At 38.6% G+C, this 22,256-nt stretch overlaps 1 protein-coding gene across 1 annotated transcript in view; it reads right to left on the bottom strand.

Annotated features, from left to right (window-relative positions):
* The window catches only part of LOC124593751 (A-kinase anchor protein 9-like), a 505,072-nt gene that overhangs the window by 152,676 nt on the left and 330,140 nt on the right, over positions 1–22,256 (bottom strand). The window contains exons 27-29 of the mRNA XM_047132086.1: positions 21,637–21,804; positions 6,724–6,828; positions 1,445–1,591 (exon numbers count right to left, since the gene is read on the bottom strand). Coding sequence (XP_046988042.1) covers positions 1,445–1,591; positions 6,724–6,828; positions 21,637–21,804 — 420 coding nt within the window. The remainder of the gene's footprint in view (positions 1–1,444; positions 1,592–6,723; positions 6,829–21,636; positions 21,805–22,256) is intronic.

Genomic DNA, 22,256 nt, shown 5'->3' on the forward strand with positions numbered 1-22,256 from the left:
TTTCCTTTATATAAATTACACTTGCATACTATCTGTGGCATTCTATTACATAGGATATTATATTTTGGTGCAAATATTTGTTCGTGTTGCATTATAATTTGTTTGAGGTAATCCTTGGAAAGTCTACAGTGGTTACACTTCACTAGCAGATGCCTCTAAGTCACAAGTATTTCATGGAGCTTACACCACCACTTGGACCGCATATGGAGAGCCTCAGAATAGGTGATGTCAGCTCTTCAATGAAGAGCATTCCTCAATAAGCAATATCTCAAACATTTTGTAAAATATCAGCAGAGAATTTTTGAGATTGCTAAGAATGCTTCCACAACGAAAGCTTATTTGTATTAGTTCATATAGTACATGCTCATAGTTGTATAAACCAGTTTAAAGTTATTGCAAGTCGACAGAAGTTTAATTAACAAATAATATAATGAAATTAAAAGTTACATCAAGACTATTTCACGATTTTACCACCCAGAAACCTCTCAATACCTTGGAATTTTCCATTCTGATATTCATCTTTAAGGTGATTTTGATTATCTTATATTGTTTATTAGCAAATCTTTCTTTACCTCTTTAAACCATCTCATTTTTGTCTTTTCACCTAAAGATACTTAAAAATCTATTAGGTTAGCTTGTTGTCTACAATTTTGCAAAGAATTCCAAAGAACACCTATACCCTAGTTTATTATATTTTTACCGAGTCCTGGGGCTTACTAATTCAGAAGTAACGAAAATTGGAACACTGAGGGACACAAATATTTTCTCTGGCCACTACATCTGCTAGAATATAAGTAATCTAGTTTCAGCACAATTTTTAGTTTAATTACTAATTAAGACAGAGCTATTGACCAATACGCACCTTCAGAAGGCAAAATGTTTTGCACTGCGTACCCATTCATCTTTGCCTTCGTCTTCCCTCGTCCTCATTACAAGTGAGTCTCTCCCGGGGTCTGAATGACCTGTCCTTCCTTTCAACCCTCCCCAGCTCATCCCTCTCTCCTCCTTGACAAAGGCATTGTAGTGCCAAAAGCTAGGTAGAGTGTCACTTTTATATTTGTCTATTGGCAGCACAAAGTATTTCACCTCCTAAAGGTATTAACTGTCAATTCAGTCACATAATTTATTAGTTTCCTTGGTCGTATTTTCTCACGAAATAACTATTAAGTCTTGCAGCTTGTATCAGCAGCTTCTCACCTTCGTTCTTTCTATATCTCAGGAGGTCCTCTTACATTACATGATTTACAAACAATGAAGAATAAAGAAAAGTACACTTGAATAAGAGCACACTTTTTGAAAGCAGGATGTCTTTCTGATAGTGAAGGTCATGTCTACACAACTGCTGTAAGAGTACTGTATATATCACAAATAAGTGGGCAGTACTTTGTCATGTAAGAAAACAGAAAATGCTACAACTAATGGGAAATAATACATTATAACCTACCTCTTCCGCTAATCTTTGGTGGTTCTGGGTCTGTTGCTCTAGAATGGCCTGGAGTGATTCAACCCGCTGTTCGAGTTCTGTTTCTCGCTGACTGCGTTGCTCTACTTGATGTTCCAGTTCAGTGATGATTTCTCGCAGCACCCAAATCTAAACTCCATGAAATAGTGGATTTATCAAACAAAATTAGTACAGGAAAGAAAAGTTTTTGAGTTGTTTCAAAAATATTGCTTTAACTATGTAATTAGATAAAAGAAAATTGTTAAGTTTCATTAAAATGTAGTTTACAGAGCAACAGCTCTCTTTCTGCTTATAATTTTGTTTCACAGGTTGCTCACGTTTTTAAGTATGAACTTATACTCACCACTAAAGGGTAAATTTCTGCATATGAGCGAGCATATACAGCAATCTCCAACAACCTGCATGACTTTCTGTCCAATTCGTGGATTATGCATACTAAGTATTACAATTTTTGGAAATGGTGGGGAAGGGGTGGAGAGGAAGGGCAGTGAGGACAGGATGGACCAAGGAGCCCAAAGTATTCTATTATAATTAGAATGAATGTTTTCCTTCATAAAACACTACCATACACTGTGAATCACGTTTTATCCCTAGAAGATGATGTGGACCTCAGTCTCACTATTGGATATCCCTTAAATGTTTTTTCCATTGTTTCCTACTTTATCTTCACATAAACGTGGAGGCTCCACTCTTCTAAAATGTCCACAATCAATTTTCTTTTTACATTGCCTGTCTAACAGTTTCACTGGAAGCTAAAGTCAATAATTTTCAACTGACTGTTTTCAGCAAGTAATGCATATGTAATGGAAGTGGCTTTCAAATGGGACATGTGGCATGTTTTGAAAATGCAGGAAATAGCTTTTGATAAAGGAGAAGGTCTTTCTGGTATTGATTCATGAGATGTCAATATAGTGCTCTGCCAAATCTTCCTTGTTCTCTGAATTGATAGAAAAGGAAGTGTTGTTCACAAAAGGGAGGTAGCTACACAATATTTATGTCCTGAAAATTCGTAAACTGGCATCCATTTTATAGCACCATTGTGTGTTAGTTCTCAAAACAATTATTCTGTACTCCACTAAGCAAAACATGGACAGCAGCAGATCATAGAAGATGAACTCCATTAGCCAGTATTACTTATGAAAGTATCGTTATGCTGATATGTGGTACTTCTTAACTATTTATGGATAATTCTAAACTGATTAAGTTATTTATTGCAGAATTCAGAAAAATATTTAGGAATATACTGTGAGGGATATGACTAATAAGCTCAATGTGCTAAGCTTGGGTGAGGGAAGGATGGGGAAGGAAATCGGCCGTGCTCTTTCAAAGAACCCATCCCGGCATTTGCCTGAAGTGATCTAGGGAAATCACAGAAAACCTAAATCAGGACGGCCAGACACGGGACTGAACCATCATCCTCCCGAATGTGAGCCCAATGTGCTAACCACTGCGCCACCTCGCTCAGTTTTGACATGATGAATTGTTATCTAATGGAAGTACAAGGGGGTGGCATGTTGTAAGGAAGAGATGAATATATGAGGCCTGTTTTTTTTTTTTAAAAAAAACAAACAGAGCTTTTTCCACAAAATTTTTCTACGCTTACCTTTTACCAATTGTGCTTAGTCTCTTTTGAAATACTCTCCTCCACAACTAAAAACATTGCTCCCAATGCTGTTTCCACTTCTGGAAGCAGTCTTGGTACACCTCTTGCTGGATCACTTGAGGCACCGTCTGCAAGTTTTCTCTTATCTCATCCATCATTCAAATCTTTGTCCTTTCAATGGGGTTTTCAACTTCGAAAATAAAGAAAAGTTCACAGGGGTCAAGCCTGGAGAGTATGGGGAATGAGGCAACATAGTGATTTCATTTTTTGTGCAGTAGTCACACACCAACAGCGATGAATGTGCGGTTGCATTATCGTGGTGTAAGAGGCATGAACTATCTTGCCATTCTTCAGGCTGTTTCCTTCTCAATTTTCTCGCAGGCTTCGCAACACGTCCCAGTAATACCACTGATTAAGAGTTTGTTCCTGTGGCACAAATTTGTGATAAACTGATCCTTCAAAGTCAAAGAAAAGTATTGGCATGTCTTTGACATTTGACCTGACAAGCATTTTTTGGTCTTGGAGAACCTTTCCCGACCCATTGTTTCAACATCATAACCATCCACTCACATCTCATCACCAGTTATAATTCTCTTAGGGAACAGCTTGTTCTCATTTGCATGATCCAAAAGCCCTTCACAGACTGCCGAGGTGAAGGTCTTTCTGGTCTTGACTCATGAACCATGGGGCGAACTTGGCGACAATACGATGCGTTCCAAGATGCTGTGTCAGGATTTCATGACATGATCCAACTGAAATATTACGTTCTTCTGCAATCTCTCAGACAGTCAGTCTTCAATTGGCATGCACAATTTCATTGATGTTCCTGACATGAGCATCGTCAGTAGACATTGAAGGGCGTAGTGAAAGAGGGTCATCTTTAACTTCTGTCTGCCCATTTTTAAACTGAGTGCACCATTTGTAACACTGAGTATGGTTTTAGCACTCTTGCTGTAGGCTTCCTGCATCATTGTGTGTCTCTGTAAAGGTTTCTCTTGAATTTCATGCAAAATTTAATGCAGACCCTCCTCTAAACCTGGCATCTCAAAATTTTCAGACTGTATGACACAACATTCTACTCAATACAGCAATGAACAATAACTAATAGACATACAACAGCAAAACTTTCGGAAATTACACATTAAACATAGGTGTGTGCATGGATAAGAACCACATTTCACTGAAACACACCATTGGCACAAAATTATGAATGTTCTGGAATGTTTTGAACAAACCTCATATTTAAATCATATCGCACTGCCCACAGAAGTTAAAATTACAGGCAAGCAAATGCCCATAAATTTCAACATATTGTCGTCTGTAATTTGTTTCATTTATACCTTTACAAGACGCAGCTGCTTTGAAAAACTGTGTGACAAGAACTGCAATGTTAACTTTTTACATTTAACCACTGCAACATTTTTGTATGTCACAATTAACTTCCAGAGTGCAACAAATGCACAATATCACATACTTAAGTGCTTTATACACAAAACTCAGCTGAAATCAATTGTGCTAAGCATATTGGTACGACAAATCACACAGTTCAAATGTTTTTCTTTGAGACACTGCTACACCATCACAATACTGCATGACGTCCTTGCCTTGTGCGGGCTCACACTCTGTAGGTGTCTGGTTGTACCGCTTGAGGCAGACTGAGAACAGTCTGTAAGTGGTCATCAATAAAGGGATTTTTCAAACTATGAATGTTGTTAGGATGCAAAGCTGAAAAGTCCATGTACACACAGAAGAACCATACAAACAGAAACTCTTGTTCACAGTTAAACACCTTTATGAACAGTACTAGGAAGGATGGAAGAAATATTAGGGTTTTACATCAAGTAGGCAGAACGGTCATCAGAGATGAAACACAAACTCAGATTGGGGAAAGATTAGGGAGAAATTTTCCAAGTAGGTATACCAGCTTTTGCCTGAAACGTGTTTAAGGAAACCATGAAAAACCTTAATCTGGATGGTTGGCTGGGGATTTAAACTGCTGTTCTCCCACATGTGAGAACAGTAGTGAAACCAGTGGTGCACAGCAAAATGTACAAAGAATCAAAAGTGAAACACACAATTATTTTTGTGAGTTTCATCTGTTGGAGGTAACATTGCAGTTTATCTAATAAATACAAGACAACCATGTCTTCCATGCTCATGCTGCCAAGGGATAACTAAACAAGCCACATATCAGGGCTGCTGTGATAGTTGATGGGGAAGAGAATGACCAAAAACTAAGCATCGGCCTGTTTCTTGAACCAATCATAAAAATGAAGCAGATACTTTAAATCATTTCATTTAGTTGTTGAGATTCAGTTGCAGGTGTAAATCAGAAGAAGTATTTAACTTATTCTTAGGGATCATTTTCAGATCAGTTGATACATGTCCAACTGTATAGATGTCTATTTTTAATATGACCTGTAGTGAAATAAGAGAGATGCCTCTGCCTTAACATTACAACAAGAAGAGCTGGAACTTGAATTGAATTGAAACTCAAATTGAATTGAGACCAGATGACACAAACATGTTATTCCACGCAAAGAAACACAGTTGACAGTGGTTAGATATTTTCTGTGACACTTCTTGCATTTCAGTCATTACTCAGTAAGTAATAACATTTGAAGTTCACTTTTTGTCAGTTACTTTATGCTATGTTTATGTTTCTTAAGTTCTATATATTACTGTAACATTGACTGTCTTAACATACACATATGGGCAATGGAAAAAAAGGGGGGAGGGGTTGCAAATTCAGCACCTAGTAGATGACAAAGACAGGCATATCTGTGAATACCACAGTTTGTAAAAGAATTGGTGACTTTTTTGATAAGGAGTATGACTGGACATCATTTTTTTACATCAATGTACAGGAAAACTTTTTTCCCCCCAAAACCTACGAGTAAAAGAGATTCAATTTGACACAGTCCTATTTTGCCTTACATTGTGTCATACAACAGATGATAGGTAATGTCTCAGGAAGAAATGGATGATGCACTCCTAGGAAGAGACTTTCCACACCCTTTAAAGCGCATTTCAAGGTAAGAGTTATGTGCAGAAAAAGGGACACATGTAATGTTTTACAACAATGATTACCATTTTACTTGGCACACTGAGAAAACCTGAGAGATCACCCATGTACAAGTATTGGGCTTCAGAACAAAAGATAAGAATTCCAACATTTTATTTTAAATTTATTCATATTTTCTTTTACGCTACAATAGGGAGGGTTAGGCATGGAAAGTATTAGGTCTTCTCCACTCCATGTTCCCATGAGGAACAACATGTAAAAAAGTGTCACCTCTTTCATACAATACTGTCAACATAATCCAAGGAAAAGCAATTGTGAAACTTGGAACATAAACACCAATACTTCAGGCTCACATTGACAGCTAAATACAAAGTGAACAAATAGTATGTGGTATGGTGATGATGTAGTGTGATGTGATGATTTGAAGCGATCTGTACATTATATATTACTTAACAAATACATATGTACAACATTAACTGTAGTTTGTGTACAATATGGGATACTGTTAACTGCAGTAATGGCTTTTGATTCAAAGACAAGTACTGTGTCATTGCAAATCAAATGTGCCATATCTTTTATCACACACAGTTATACAAACAAGACATTCTGAAATCCAACAATCAATACACTCACCTTATCCACAGCTGCTTTCAATTCTCCCTCAATCTCCTCCTTTCTACTGGTTTCCTCAGAATGAAGTAAATGGGCTTCTTTCAGTTGTACTTCCAGTGCCTCAACCTGATTACAAAATTCTTTATTTCAGCATATTCCTCAAACACTTGATATTTCTAATGCTTTATAATTAGGGTTAATAAACACTAAAAATTAGTATCTTCCATTATGCACACTGATTGAGACTGGAACAAAATAGTTATGCACTTGCCTGTCATGCACCACAATTTGTCTACTTTAGACAGTGTAATTTTTTCAGGGAGCTCAAGGACAAAGATGAACACAAAGTCAGCTTTAAACATTAACATAACAATTAACATGTGTCAAATCAATATGCTATTCAAGCAATATTTATGATTAAAGCAATATATTTCCCATATTCATTTTGGTCACCTAACCAGATGACAAATATAATAAACTGAACATAAAAGATAATCATTGTACAGCCACATTAACTATTCTAAGAAGAAACAATAAATTATTCAGAAATACAAAACACCAGACACATACATTCTATTATGTCAAATTCTCTTTAATTTCCAGTACAAAATAACAATAATTAATGTAAATATTATTTATGACAGTGTAGGTTTATTTTTATTACAACAGTATTTAAGGGAAGGAAAGAAGAGAGACCAAAGTATAATGCACGCTGATGACAAGTTCTTTAGAGAACGAGCGCAGTCTCAGATTGAGGAAAGGAATCAGCCATGTCCTATTCAAGGGAATCATTCTGGTAGTTGCCTTAAGGGATACAGGGAAGCTATGCAAAACCTAAATTAGAGGTTTGAACCACTGCCCTTCCGAATGAAAATCTGTACCACCTTGCTTTGTAGCAGCAGGTGTTTGTAGTTCTGACAAGAAGTAAGGTACCCACGTGGTTTTAATGACAATTGCTGAATGCTGTTACCAAAAACATCACAAAGAATTAAATATGTATCAGCTAATATCGTATGTAGGCAAAATCAGATGTGAATAAAATATACCATTTTCATGCCACAAAATATTCAATTTTCTAGCAAAATAAAATTATGAACATCTTTATTATTTTCATTTCTAAAATTACACACTTATATTTGCTTTGTAAATGATACGCCAACTGTGTTATGTTACTATCTCTCTCATTAGCACATTGAGTTATTTACCACATTTCTTTGTCTACTATCGTCCTCACTAGAAGTGAGTCTCGCTCAGGCTGGGGCCTGAGTGACATGACCTTCCTTTTTAACCTTTCCCAAACTGCCTGTCTGTCTTCTCCATAGAAGGAACTAATAGTTGTCAAAGCTAGGTTTTCATTGTCACTTTTATGACTTTTGTGTGTGTCTTTTGGCAGTAATAACCATTTCACCCCCTCGAGGTAAGTACTTTCCAGCAATTCTGCCTCACAATTTATTATTACATTTCTCAATTATGATGCTTTTTCCCATTCCCTGAGCAAGTTAAAAACGGCGTGCACAAAATCACATGACTTAAGATTGTGCTGTATTTTGGCATGTATTTATCGTTCTTCAGTCAATGACCATTTACTTCTTGTCTAAGATTTTATCAGCAACACCGGGCAACATTTTCCATTAATTGTCACTCTTCATTGCCATTAAGAGTCTAGAATTGCTTCAGCTGCTTAGATATTGCTAATATTGACATGGTTTACTTTGTTACAAAAGAGGAGCAATAGCAGTAATACCTAGTACAGTGCCATTGAGCAATTACATGGCAACATGTAAAACCTTGTACTGCTCACATTATTGTAAGAAAATGAAATGCTTACAGCTGTCCTTGTGCTCTTATTTATTGTGTAGCTACCAGTTTCAGCACTACAATGCACCATCTTCAAGCCTTAGTTGATGCTGAAGTGATTATCACGATCCATATGCATGTAGCACTCAAACCATGGTGGAGTGCTGGTATCACAGTTACAGATAGTCTGCATGAACCAGTTATGTTGACCACTGATGCAGCATGTATATGGATAGTGATAACCCCTTCAGCAGCAAGGCCTGAAGATGGTAGCTACACAATAAATAAGATCATAAGGATGGCTGTAGGTATTTCATTTTCTTACAATAGTGAAGAGCCATTGCCCCCACGACATCTAGTCAAAAGGATGGACCTACAAGAAGTCACATTATTTTCTTTTAGCACACAAAACCAAGGTTATTCTAAGATTGCTGGCTACATGCAACAAAATGTTAAGGAATCACCAGAACCACCATTGACTGAAAAGTGTGAGGTGTATAATGAGGGTGAGAGAATACACATATTCCTTAATCCTGCTAATTATTGTAACTGGAAGTAGTGTACCTACTAACAATGATACTTGGTAACTTAGGGATCACAGTTTTGCATTCGGCAAAACTATTATTTAGTGTTACTCAGTTCTGCTAGTAATGGGTAAGTAAAATGTTAATGACCACAAAAATCTAGGTCTGATCCTGTTCACAGTGTACTTAAATCTCTACTATTGTGAAATGGCTTATGGAACTAATGAATATAAATATTGAGGAAGTATTTATAAACTACTATTAAATGAAAACAAGGACTAACCACACATGCCAATCAGTGAACAATGACAATATTAGTTATTTCTGAATGCCCGTAGAATATAAAAATTGTCAATTAAGTAAGTATGAAATGGGCAGCCCAGACAGTGGGCACTGAGCTATAGATTAGTGATTTTTATTTAGTTTTTCAACTTTAATTTTCTCCTGATAACAACTTGGACAATAGCTTGATGTCTAAGTGTACCCAGGGCTCTCTGAATGATTCAAAGCCTAGCTTGATAGATACAAATTTTATGGAATGTATTCTTGTATAAACTCTCATTGGAGCTGATGAAGTGACAACACACCATAATCATTTAGTAACTCTGCACCTAAGAATGCACACCATCAGCCACCACTCCTCTCCTACAAACTGAGCTTGGCCAACCTCCCTAACATCCCACAGCCTTCACCACTGCCTCGTACACCAATAACAACTCATAATCACAAGAATCAGTCACAACTGGACAGTGTTCTCAACCTCTTATCTAAAGCACTCTGCCACCCTGAATTAGCTGCCCTATCCAAAGATCTCACTTTCAGCCATAAACCTGCATTTAATCATGCTCCTTTGGTGCAGCATCTACTTTCCTTTACATGTAACGTTAAACAAATACATCACTTTGCAACCCAGTCACAAAACCTTTCCAACAGCAAACATGACACTAAATCGTGGCTTGAACAGTTCTGACAACAATCCCAGCTCCATCCACCACCACTACCTCAAAATCATCCCTTACAAGCCTTCCAAGAATTCCTCAAGTCCAGCATTGCTTCACAACCCTTCCTCAGGTCCCTACAACATGATCCTAACCTGTCCTCAGCCGAACTCAAGGCACTGTGTTCCCTAAAAGCTGATGACTCCATCATTGTCCTTCCAGCAGACACAGTATCTACCACTGTGGTACTTGATTGACAAGAGTGCATCAGTGAAGGTCTATGCCAGCTATCTGACACCTCTACATACAGCACCTGCCATCAAGATCTCATCCATGTGATTCAAACTGAGCTCCAGTCCTTCCTAAAAACATCAGACCTCTCTCAAGGACTTACACCTTAATCCACATAACTTCTTACCACACCCAAACCATGCACCCCCACCTTTTGCCTTCTTCCTAAGATCCACAAACCCAATCATCCTGGGCGGCCATCCCATAGTTGCTGGCTTCAAAACACCCACTGAAAGTATATCTGCCTTAATTGATCAACACCTGCAAGCCGCAGTACAAAGACTTTATTCCTATATTAAAGATACCAACCATTTCCTAGATCGTCTGAAATCTGTGTCTTGCCCACTCCTGCCACACAACTTGCTTATCACCATTGATGCCATCTCCCTCTCACCAACATCCCCCACGTACATGGTCTGTCTGCTGCTGAACATGTCCTCAAGCAACACCATCTGTTTCTAAACCTATGACATCCTTCTTGCTCACCTTAATCAACTTTATACTTACCAACAATTACTTCACTTTTGAGGGGCAGACATAAAAACAGATTAGGGTTAGAGCCATGGGAACCAGTATGGCTCTGTCCTATGTCAACCTTTTCATGGGTTGCTTGGAGGGGGCTTTCTTAGGGTCAACAAGCCTTCAGTTCCTGATTTGTTTTAAATACATTGATGACATCTGTGCCATATGGACTCATCATGGGGCTGACCTGTTAAAGTTCCTGGAATCACTATGTACCTTCTCCCAATTAAATTTCACGTGGTCATAGTCCGAGTCCCATGCCTCTTTCCTTGGTGTTGACCTCATCCTCACCAAAGGCTAGCTACACACTTCTGTTCACATTAAATCTGCTAACAAACAGCAGTTGTTACATTCTGATAATTTCCATCCTTTCCATGTCAAACATTCTCTCCCATACAGGCCTGACATTTGAGGCAAATGTATTTGTTTGGATGCAGAGCCTTTACAACAATGCACCACCATTGTCACCTCAGCCTTCACTGGATGTAATTACCCCACCAGCCTAGTTCAAAATCAGATTTCCCAGGCCATCACATCCCATCCTGGAACTGCTGATCCTTCCAAAAAACAACTTTGGAGAACACCACTTGTCACTCGCAAGGGAAACTCCCCATTGCACCCCCCTCAGATTTAGTGGTAAGAGTGTTCAGTGTACAGCCTGTCAGAAACTGAACACAGATCAAGCATAAAAACAGGAAGACGGTGACTGGACTGTGAAAAAAATCAAAAAAGAAGCAGTGAACAGTCCAAGAACAAGAAGTGCAATACAGAGCAGCCAGATAGAGAAATGGCGTCATGGATAAGTGGTTACGGTATTTGACTGCCATGTGGGTGAGCCATATTCAAACTTCCCTTCTTCTTCTTTTTTTTTTTTTTTTTTTTTAAAAAAAAAAAAAAAATCATACTTGTGTCTGCGACGTGGTTTAACATCTGTTTGCAACAGTGAGGTATAATGATATAATGACAGTTGATACTGCACTACTCTATATGCAGCTGAAAGGAAGTGGGTTTCTAATGGAAACTGCAAATGTTGTTGACAAGGTGAAAAGCCCACCAAATCCTCCACTGGAAAACACGTCTGGTGTGACATACACATCATTAATGACAGTACGCATGTCATATGATAGGAACCTCTTACCGACGCACCTAATTTGTACAACTGGTAAGTAAGCGAGATACACGTCCCTGCCGATATGGGTGTTCGTATGAATGTAAATGTGATCACTCCCAAGGAAATGATGAAAACATAATAGTTTGACACATAAGCTGTAAAACATGAATGCAACAGTTTCACAATCACATAGTTTCTCTGTGTTCTGTCAAAACATATGTTTTTGAAGTTGCGTTGCATTTTGGGGTCTTGACTCTTGAATTCCTTTGTTGTAACGTGGTTCACAACTGTTTTTGTTGTTGTTGTTTTCATTTCTGTGAGATGTCTGCTTGGTATCTCACCTGCTTTCACTATTCATCACATTCACTTGCAATGGTAATGTATTCTTATCACACGGATCATATTCTATAACGAATGTACCGTACGACAACTGCCACGACTACAGAAAGATAGCAAATGCTTCAATGACTGGATGGACAGTTCATAATGTTGTGGGAAAAGAAGAAGAAGAAGAAGGACACAAGAGAGTTTATAACATGGCTTGCCTGCTTGGCAATCCAGCACCATGACCACTTACCCACTACGCCATAGCTAATTCAGGCTGCTCTCTATTGCACTTCTTGTACTTGAACCGTTCACTGCTTCTATTTGGCTTTTATTCACAGTTCAGAACACCTTCTTCCTGTTTTCATGATTGATCTGTGTTCAGTTTTTGATGGGTTATCAACTGAGCCATCTGAACACTAAATCTTGGGGGGAGGGGGGGGGGGGGAGGGGGGAGGGAGTGCAGGTGGGTGTGATGGGGAGTTTCTCTTGTCAGTATTATCCTGGTCTTGAATGTATTAATCAAGTACTTTGACAAGGCCATGACTTTGTAAAATCATGCTTTGAAATAAGATCCATTTTGTCTGAGATTTTGCCCACTACAGCTTGAATAGCATTTTGTCACCCTCCCAATCTCCACAATATCCTTGTCAGACCCTATGCTCCTCCTGCACCCATCTCCCTGGCCCATGGCTCCTACCCTTGTGGCCGTCTCGGCTGCAAGACTTGCCCTACGCAACCTGCTACCACCACCTATTCTGGCCCTGTAACTGACAAACATATAATATCAAAGGGAAAGCCATCTGTGAAATGACACCTCATAGACCAGCTGCTGCAGCTAGGATTAATGGACATTGGCTGTGGGTGTATACTGAAAATACACAATATCCTGTTGCAGAGGAAGCTCTACAACATGACAGTCGTGACCTTGGTGCCTGTTTCAACATACACAACATCTGGATTCTTCCCCCAAACACCAGTTTCTCAGAACTCTGTAGATGGAAACTAACGCTACAACATGTCCTTGATCTCGACACCCACCTGACCTTAATCTACATTAATTCCTTCCACCTAACCCTTTCTTCACAGTAACTACTGCTTTCTCCACTCCATTTTAGTTTCCTACATCTTTCATTTTCTGATCTGCCTATTTTTTGCCATCCACCCTCCCATCTCTGTCACATACAATGCACTTAGCTTTTCACTCTTATTATTAACTCATGTACAGTGTTTTAGTAGTAATCTCTGTCTTGCATATTAATCTGTCTTCCACCTTTAAGCTCTCAGGTTTTCAAATCTTGTCTTGTGTAGTCCCCAACACTCAGAGTTTCCTTTCCATCTCGTCCGGTAAGTCTGCCCTTACCCAGGGTTATGAGTAACTTTCCCAAACTGTAGAACTGTACCCCTTTTCCTAAACCCCTCCTGTCCTTTTCCTTCACCCCTCTTACTTCCCCTTCAACTCTTCTTCATGGAAGAAGGAGCCAACAGCTCCAAAAGCTTGCATAGGTTACATTTTTTTGTATGTCTCTTTTCCTGCCACCCCTTGGTGAGATGATTATTTATCCATCCAGTTACATTATATTGTTATAATGTAACTCAGCATGTTTGATCGCCACAGACACAGACACCTAAATCTGATGGCATTTATAATCACTGACTTTTCTCACTCTGTTCATTAATTTGAGTAGATTGTGGCCAGTGTTAATATGCTGGTTTTCATGAATTAGGTGCAAAAGATTTAAAACTGTAATAACTAGGGAAAGGAAAGCAGTTGTGAAACTTGAATATATTGTTCACAATAGTGTTGCACAGAACTACCAGAGGCAATGTGTGTGTGTGTCATACAGACTCACAGCAAACAACTGCATGTTAACTAGTAGAACAACAGTTGGGGCCACAAGAGTCAGAAAAGAATGATTGGGTAGTCAACTTTCCTGAACTGCACTGACACAGCATTTCTAGATACAACAAAATGAAGGGGTCGACAGAATGGAGACAGGGCAAACACAGACAATACTGGCCTGGTCAACAGAATGTTAATCCTTCTATTTTTCATGGACAGTGTGAACTATTAAAGCTGAACAACAGCAAAGTTCAAGTAAGGACAGACAAGGACAAAGACCTGCTTTAATGAATAAAATTTTCTGTTATCGACTCAAAAGAATAGGACAGCAGCCCATTCCCAATTACAGACTTTACTGACTGCCCTACTCTGAGCTATTGAATGTAATATTACTGAGTACTATCGACAAGAAGGCTTCATGAAGTACATATGTAAGTCACTAAGCCAATCGTTTGTTACTGCTTACCAATCAGGATAGATGGGATGGGTTGCAAGGGCACAACAACAAGTACACAGAACTCCTCAGATTCACACCCATGCAAGAAAAATTATATTCACTTTCTACTGGGCTCCAACAATCTGTTATTACTAACATCACACAACAAGGAGGTACACTAATGAGCCAAAATATTATATAATCACCTGCTTAACAGTGTATTAGTCTGTCTTTAGAATGCAACACAGCAGCAACTCAGCATGGCATCGATTTGACAAGTCCTTAGATTATTTCTGGAGGCATGTAGAGCACCAGAAGTTTACACGTAAGTCACACAATTACTGTAAATTATCGGCCAGTGGTTTGTGGGCTCAGAACTGGTTCCAGATAGCATCCAAATTTGTTACACCAGGATCAGATGTGATGAATTTGATGACCAAGATACCAATATGAATTTACTATCATGCTCCTGAAACCACTGTAGCAATTATTGTGACACTGTGACCCAGTTATCCTGCTGGAAGATTTCATCCCTGTTCAGGAAGACATCCAGTACGAGGGAACGAAACTGGTCTGCAATAATGTTCATGCAGTCCACACCAGCTATGGTGCTTTAGGTAATAACAATGCGGGGGAGTGCGTATAGATGTCTGTGTGGTAATGTGTGAAAGTGTGCGCATTTACTAGCCAAAAGCTCACAAATCAAGTGTAAATACTGTTTTCTGTGTGCTACATATCTGTCTGCTATATGTGAGTGGTTGCCTTTTCCTTTATTTTATGTATTACTCAGTTGAAGATTTCCATTATTGTTAAAATATTATGTTTGTCAGAGCTATTAAACCTTTACTGATATAAACACTATTGTGTCTTCCATCTTCATTTGATATTAGAACTCAGAAAAAGTTACCTGCTAAGCTAAGGTACCCCCCCTCCCCCCCCAAGCAAAACACTGCCCCACTGGCCAATGTCCAAGGGGCATTTTGAGCAGTTCACCTGGAAGGCCACTTATCCACACGCAACCATCAAGCTGGTGTAACAAGAAATGTGATTTATCTGCCAACCCCAGGCAACATGTTTCCATCGATTCTCACTCCAGATGCGATGATCCTGTTTCCACCACAATCGTTATTCACAATGTCATTGCATCAATGTGAAAACACACAGGAATCATCTGCTGAAAATCCCAATGTTTAAAAATCAGTGCTGAACTGTGTGTTCCACAACACTTGTGCCTGCATCGGCATTGGAGACTGTCACCAGATCTGCCATAGATAGGCACATATATCCTGCTTTACATATCGGGTATAACTTCCACCTCCACATTCTGTGATGAGATGTTGAAGTCCAACACCTTGTCACCTACACATGGTGTCACTATCCTCCTGCCACTTTCCATAGCTGCTCAAGACAGCAGCACATGAACAGCTGGGCGGCTTCACTGTTTCCAAGACATTTGCTCCTAGGCACTGGGCCGTAACAATCTACACTTTGTCAGAGTCACTTATATAAGTGGATTTCCCCATTTGAAGTCCATATCATTATTAGAATAATTTCCATTTATCTCTGCTGTGCTTATACTCTTTCCTTAAGCTATCATATTCCGTCAACATCAGTCTTGTGGTTGGCAGTAGTCATAATATTGTGGCTCCTCGGTGTATATTTACATATTACGACAATGCATTTAGTAATGTAAGAATACAGAATGAAATGATAGTTTGAGATAACATGGGAAACAATGTGAGAGTGGTACAGAGCTGAACAAGGCACAACTAGCAAATAAATTATGCCGTGTGACACTTGATACTGTGGAGTAACTCTTGATACATGACACTGTCTTCAGAAATAAAGAAATAATTATGAAGAAAAGAATGATAACAAGGGTGACTATTGTGATTAACAGGAAATGGAAAATCAAAAGTGTGTAACCATGGGCATCTGCAGAAAACTTTCCAAGAGGGAGGTAAGTTTGTAAAACTGCATTTGATACAACTGATTAGATGAATTTGAAAACATATCATGTCTCAAGAACTAAATATGAAAAAAAAAAAAAAAAATCAGCACAACTGAGGAGATCCTGCTGTATATTAACAAAAATGCCGTATTAATTCTACTCTGATGAGTGGAGACTCACAGAATAAACTTTTAAAGGAAAGGCTTGTTCAACTTGGATGTCATTTACAACACTTGGTTTGCTTATAAAATTTCAGATCTGGTCAGGTTACTGAATTCATTACATTACTTTCACATTTTCTGTTTTTTAGTCTTGCCTGGCATAACTGAAGTTGAACAATGTGTGTTTTCAAAGGTACTTTTTAAGGGTTGTTTAAGTAAAATGCAGCCCATGGGCAGTAAAAGACTAGATGAATGTGGGAAACTGAACAAGACAACCCTCACAATTGGCAGGCAGAATCAACTTTTTGCAGCCAAGATAATTCTTGTATTTGCTGTTTGGCACATTAACTGAAATGCAGAATTCATACAGGGTGTTTCAAAAATGACCGGTATATTTGAAACAGCAATAAAAACTAAACGAGCAGTGATAGAAATACACCGTTTGTTGCAATATGCTTGGGACAACAGTACATTTTCAGGCAGACAAGCTTTCGAAATTACAGTAGTTACAATTTTCAACAACAGATGGCGCTGCGGTCTGGGAAACTCTATAGTACGATATTTTCCACATATCCACCATGCGTAGCAATAATATGGCGTAGTCTCTGAATGAAATTACCCGAAACCTTTGACAACGTGTCTGGCGGAATGGCTTCACATGCAGATGAGATGTACTGCTTCAGCTGTTCAATTGTTTCTGTATTCTGGCGGTACACCTGGTCTTTCAAGTGTCCCCACAGAAAGAAGTCACAGGGGTTCATGTCTGGCGAATAGGGAGGCCAATCCACGCCGCCTCCTGTATGTTTCGGATAGCCCAAAGCAATCACACGATCATCGAAATATTCATTCAGGAAATTAAAGACGTCGGCCGTGCGATGTGGCCGGGCACCACCTTGCATAAACCACGAGGTGTTCGCAGTGTCGTCTAAGGCAGTTTGTACCGCCAAAAATTCATGAAGAATGTCCAGATAGCGTGATGCAGTAATCGTTTCGGATCTGAAAAATGGGCCAATGATTCCTTTGGAAGAAATGGCGGCCCAGACCAGTACTTTTTGAGGATGCAGGGACGATGGGACTGCAACATGGGGCTTTTCGGTTCCCCATATGAGCCAGTTCTGTTTATTGACGAAGCCGTCCAGGTAAAAATAAGCTTCGTCAGTAAACCAAATGCTGCCCACATGCATATCGCCGTCATCAATCCTGTGCACTACATCGTTAGCGAATGTCTCTCGTGCAGCAATGGTAGTGGCGCTGAGGGGTTGCCGCGTTTGAATTTTGTATGGATAGAGGTGTAAACTCTGGCGCATGAGACGATACGTGGACGTTGGCGTCATTTGGACTGCAGCTGCAACACGGCGAACGGAAACCTGAGGCCGCTGTTGGATCACCTGCAGCACTAGCTGCGCGTTGCCCTCTGTGGTTGCCGTACGCGGTCGCCCTACCTTTCCAGCACGTTCATCCGTCACGTTCCCAGTCCGTTGAAATTTTTCAAACAGATCCTTTATTGTATCGCTTTTCGGTCCTTTGGTTACATTAAACCTCCGTTGAAAACTTCGTCTTGTTGCAACAACACTGTGTTCTAGGCGGTGGAATTCCAACACCAGAAAAATCCTCTGTTCTAAGAAATAAACCATGTTGTCTACAGCACACTTGCACGTTGTGAACAGCACACGCTTACAGCAGAAAGACGATGTACAGAATGGCGCACCCACAGACTGCGTTGTCTTCTATATCTTTCACATCACTTGCAGCGCCATCTGTTGTTGAAAATTGTAACTACTGTAATTTCGAAAGTTTGTCCGCCTGAAAATGTACTGTTGTCCCAAGCATATTGCAACAAACGGTGTATTTCTATCGCTGCTCGTTTAGTTTTTATTGCCGTTTCAAATATACCGGTCATTTTTGAAACACCCTGTAGCTAGATCACTGCATGTGGTGCTGAGACACACCCAAAAACTTTCAGAAGGTCCCAGTAAGATGATATTTCCTCAAGTTTGAAATTTCACACTCCTTTCTCACTCTTCTAGTGCACAAAACTGGTATTTTCGTTTTTTGAATTATGTGTTTGGGGTACACAGATGAAGTATAATCCTGTAGATGCGCACACCTCCATACCTCTGTCATGTAAAACTGAATGTAGAATCAGCAAGCCTTAATGAGGTTTCCTTGTCCACAAGTAAATGGTAAACTACTGTTATGATTCTATCTTGCAGCAAGGGAATCATAGGAATTGGAAATAGATAACTGGCAAGTATACTGTCACCACATTTACAATATGCTGGGAACTGATAACAGAATCCATGTGCCAGGGTTCTGGACCAGCTCTTTTCTGCAGCTGGATAAGGGCTGAAGGAGAAAGTAAGACAAAAAGATTGAAACCATAATTCTGTGAAGGTTCGCATTCATCTTGTCTACAGAACAGCAACGAAATTGTAGCCCACCAAGGAATCAACATAATTCCCCGTGAACAAAATTATAACTAAGAAAACCCAAGATACTGCTAAAGCTGCATTACTTCTCACCATAGTTGGTAAAGTATGTTAAATCTGCATTTCAGTGATGTAGCAAACAATGACTGTAAGATATTCTAGAGAATTCTGTAATTACTTAAAAGATTGTACCAGATTCCATTGTCCTCCCTTGAGGATGCCTGTGTGTGCAAAACTTTGAATGGAAGCAGTTCCTTAATTAGTGGTTTCTATATTAATTCTGATAACTTGGATTGTTTTGTCTATGAATTATTTGTAATAGCAGGTAGAATTTGGGAGACTGAATGGTACTGCTGTGATATCACAGTAAAACACAACTATTTTGCCACTTCACAGTTCCAGGTAGAAGTTGACTGGTAGTATTCAAGGAATTGATAGATTTGCTGGTTTAAAAAGATGTTTATCATGTTTGTTCAACATGAATTATGGAAGAAGTACAATGGATTGTTCCATCTGTAAAGCAATTCGTATGACTTTATATTAGTGATGAAAACAATTGATAACTTAATGACTATCATTAAACATACCAAGAAATGTTTATGACAATTATGATAATGTGAGATGACTCAGTTAAGAAAAGTATAGCAGACAAATAAGAGCCAACTGGGTTTACTTAAGTTTTGTTTTAGGTAAGTTTATGATGAAATTCAGAAAAAAACCACATCAAAGCCTGATACACATGCAAGCAGTAATGAGCATCAATAAATTTAAATGTACTACCAATCAGTTTTCAGTTATCAATGACAGTACAACATTATGCACAAAAACTAACAGTCACTCAAGAGTAAACAGCTGTTGCAAAATCTTGGCAGTGTATTACAATATTAATTGGACCAAACACTTCAATGTTGTTAACAAAATATAAGCTTTATAGGCCACACCACTTTGACAGACTTACAAAATATGTCATTTAAGAATTTTTGTCGTAATATAAAATAAAGGAAGCTGACTGATGTGTAGTGCATAAAAACATGCAACTGAAAACAATATTTACACTAACTTTTGAGCTCTTGCTCTTTCTTTAGTAAAAGAACACACATTCACATGCACAACCACACAAATACGAAAACACATACACCCACAGCTGCATGTTTCTATGTGCTACACATCAGTTACCTACAGGTGAGTGGTTGCCTTTCCTTTGTTATATTATTATTCCATCCAAGTATTTCCAGTGTTATTAAATAATTGTAAGACAGAGTTATTAATTCTTCTTCAATATAATCACTATTACAACTTCCATCTTCATTAGATATACAGAACCCAGAAAAAATAACATGTATGAAGAAAACTACTTAAATTGGAGAGGGAAAAAATCATTAAATTTGAGTTAAAAATTAGTACTGCTGGATTTTCAGAAGGTGTTAATGGTTACTGCTTAGCAGAAACTGTTTTAGCACAAATGCAAACAAAGACAACAGAAACACAAATACATAGCTACAGGTAATGCCAAAGGTAGCACCCCCAATGCGTAGATATGACAGTGAGTAACAGAAGAATTAAGCAGGCAGCAAAGCAGATAGGTTAAGCCAAGAATTGAGACAAAACAATTACACATAAAAACTCACTGACTGAACTACGCTGAGCTGCTCAGGAGCCCACCGTTCACCCTTTTGCAAAGAGAGACAACGTGTTAGAATGCAATACAGAAACCCACAAAATTGGCTACACATTCTCACCAGCTAATACGAAACATGTATTATATCACTTACACCTCCTGTTGATGTTAGTAGAAAGAATATAATACCACATGACTCAAGATATATACAATTTTCTTGCCTACAAAATGGTCAAGGCAAAACAGAAAGAAACCTGAGGCAAGGTGACTACTAACATAAATACCTGTACCTAGCACCATTTTTTGTGGACATACCTCAGGAGACACATGTTAATGTATATACGTTTCTACAGTCATGGAAGCAGAGATGATGTGCTGTTTCAAAACAAAAATGTAGTAATTTTTCAAGAGTCTGGAATTGAGTCAACAGTGTCAGACCACCATTCAAATTCAACACAATTTTCACATTACACAAAGGCGAGGAAAAATTATTCAAGCTGTTATTCAAATTTCTGCCTGTTGAAGGAAACTTGTCTGGACTGTGTAGTGAAACTGTTTAAGATAATGCACACTGTGATATACCTTACAGTTTTCTTTTGTAAAGGTGCAGATTACCGACAGATAAATCCACTCAAATAATTATTTTTTACGGCAGTTACTAACCAAAGCCAGTAAATGATAATTGTATTATTTGTTGTATATAATTATTTAAGGCAGATGTAAATACTCTGGAACGTTGATGAAACCATGGGCATCTAGTTCAATAAGGGCAAAACCAAATGGCCATTTGAAATCATATAAAGGTAAATGAAATCAGCACAATCTCTGTAACATAGATATTCTGTACATGTGGGGCACTTCATGCATGAAATGAAGAAGTACTATGAATCTTTGCCAAAGTTGTAAATAAGATGAAAGTGATAAAAACAAATAGAATTCTACAGAAGACAAAATTATAATCCTTTATGGGTAGGAAATGTGTTCCTCACCTCCTTGACTACTCTTTCATAGTCATCCTTATCTTTTTCCCTATCGTGCAGCCGCTCTTGTAATTTTTTGATTTCTTGTATAAACTCATCCCTTTCCTGCTCTCGTTCTGCAGCTTGTTCTTCAAGAAACTGGCGAGTGGACCGCAGCAATTTGTCTGCTGCTTCTACCTGGTTTGAAACATACAACTTGTGTTCAGTGCTTGTCACTGTAAGTCAGCGCAAAGAGAAGTACAGTTACAATAACTGCCCTCACATCCTAACTAATTTGTTACCGATATTATGCAAAATTATACAAAACTGGAGACCGCTGCACATGCATATAAATCTGCTACTATAGTTTCCAAATAATATTTTTGTATTATGGACATATCTACGGGGATACTACTTGATACTGACAAATGTATAGTGTAGCTACATCTGCAGAAATTGCTCAAGTATAATGGACCAATCTCATAAGAAATATTGTTCAGTGCCAACCTTAGCTTCAGAGGCATCTGAAAGCAAACCGATAAGATACATGGAACACCTTTAGAAGGCCAGTGAATCTAGAAATTCTCAAGAAATTATTGATACAATTTGCCTGACATAAGGAACACAGTCTTAAACTAATGTAATCAAGC

This window comes from Schistocerca americana, chromosome 2 (genome assembly GCF_021461395.2).
Source record: "Schistocerca americana isolate TAMUIC-IGC-003095 chromosome 2, iqSchAmer2.1, whole genome shotgun sequence".
NCBI lineage: Eukaryota > Metazoa > Arthropoda > Insecta > Orthoptera > Acrididae > Schistocerca > Schistocerca americana.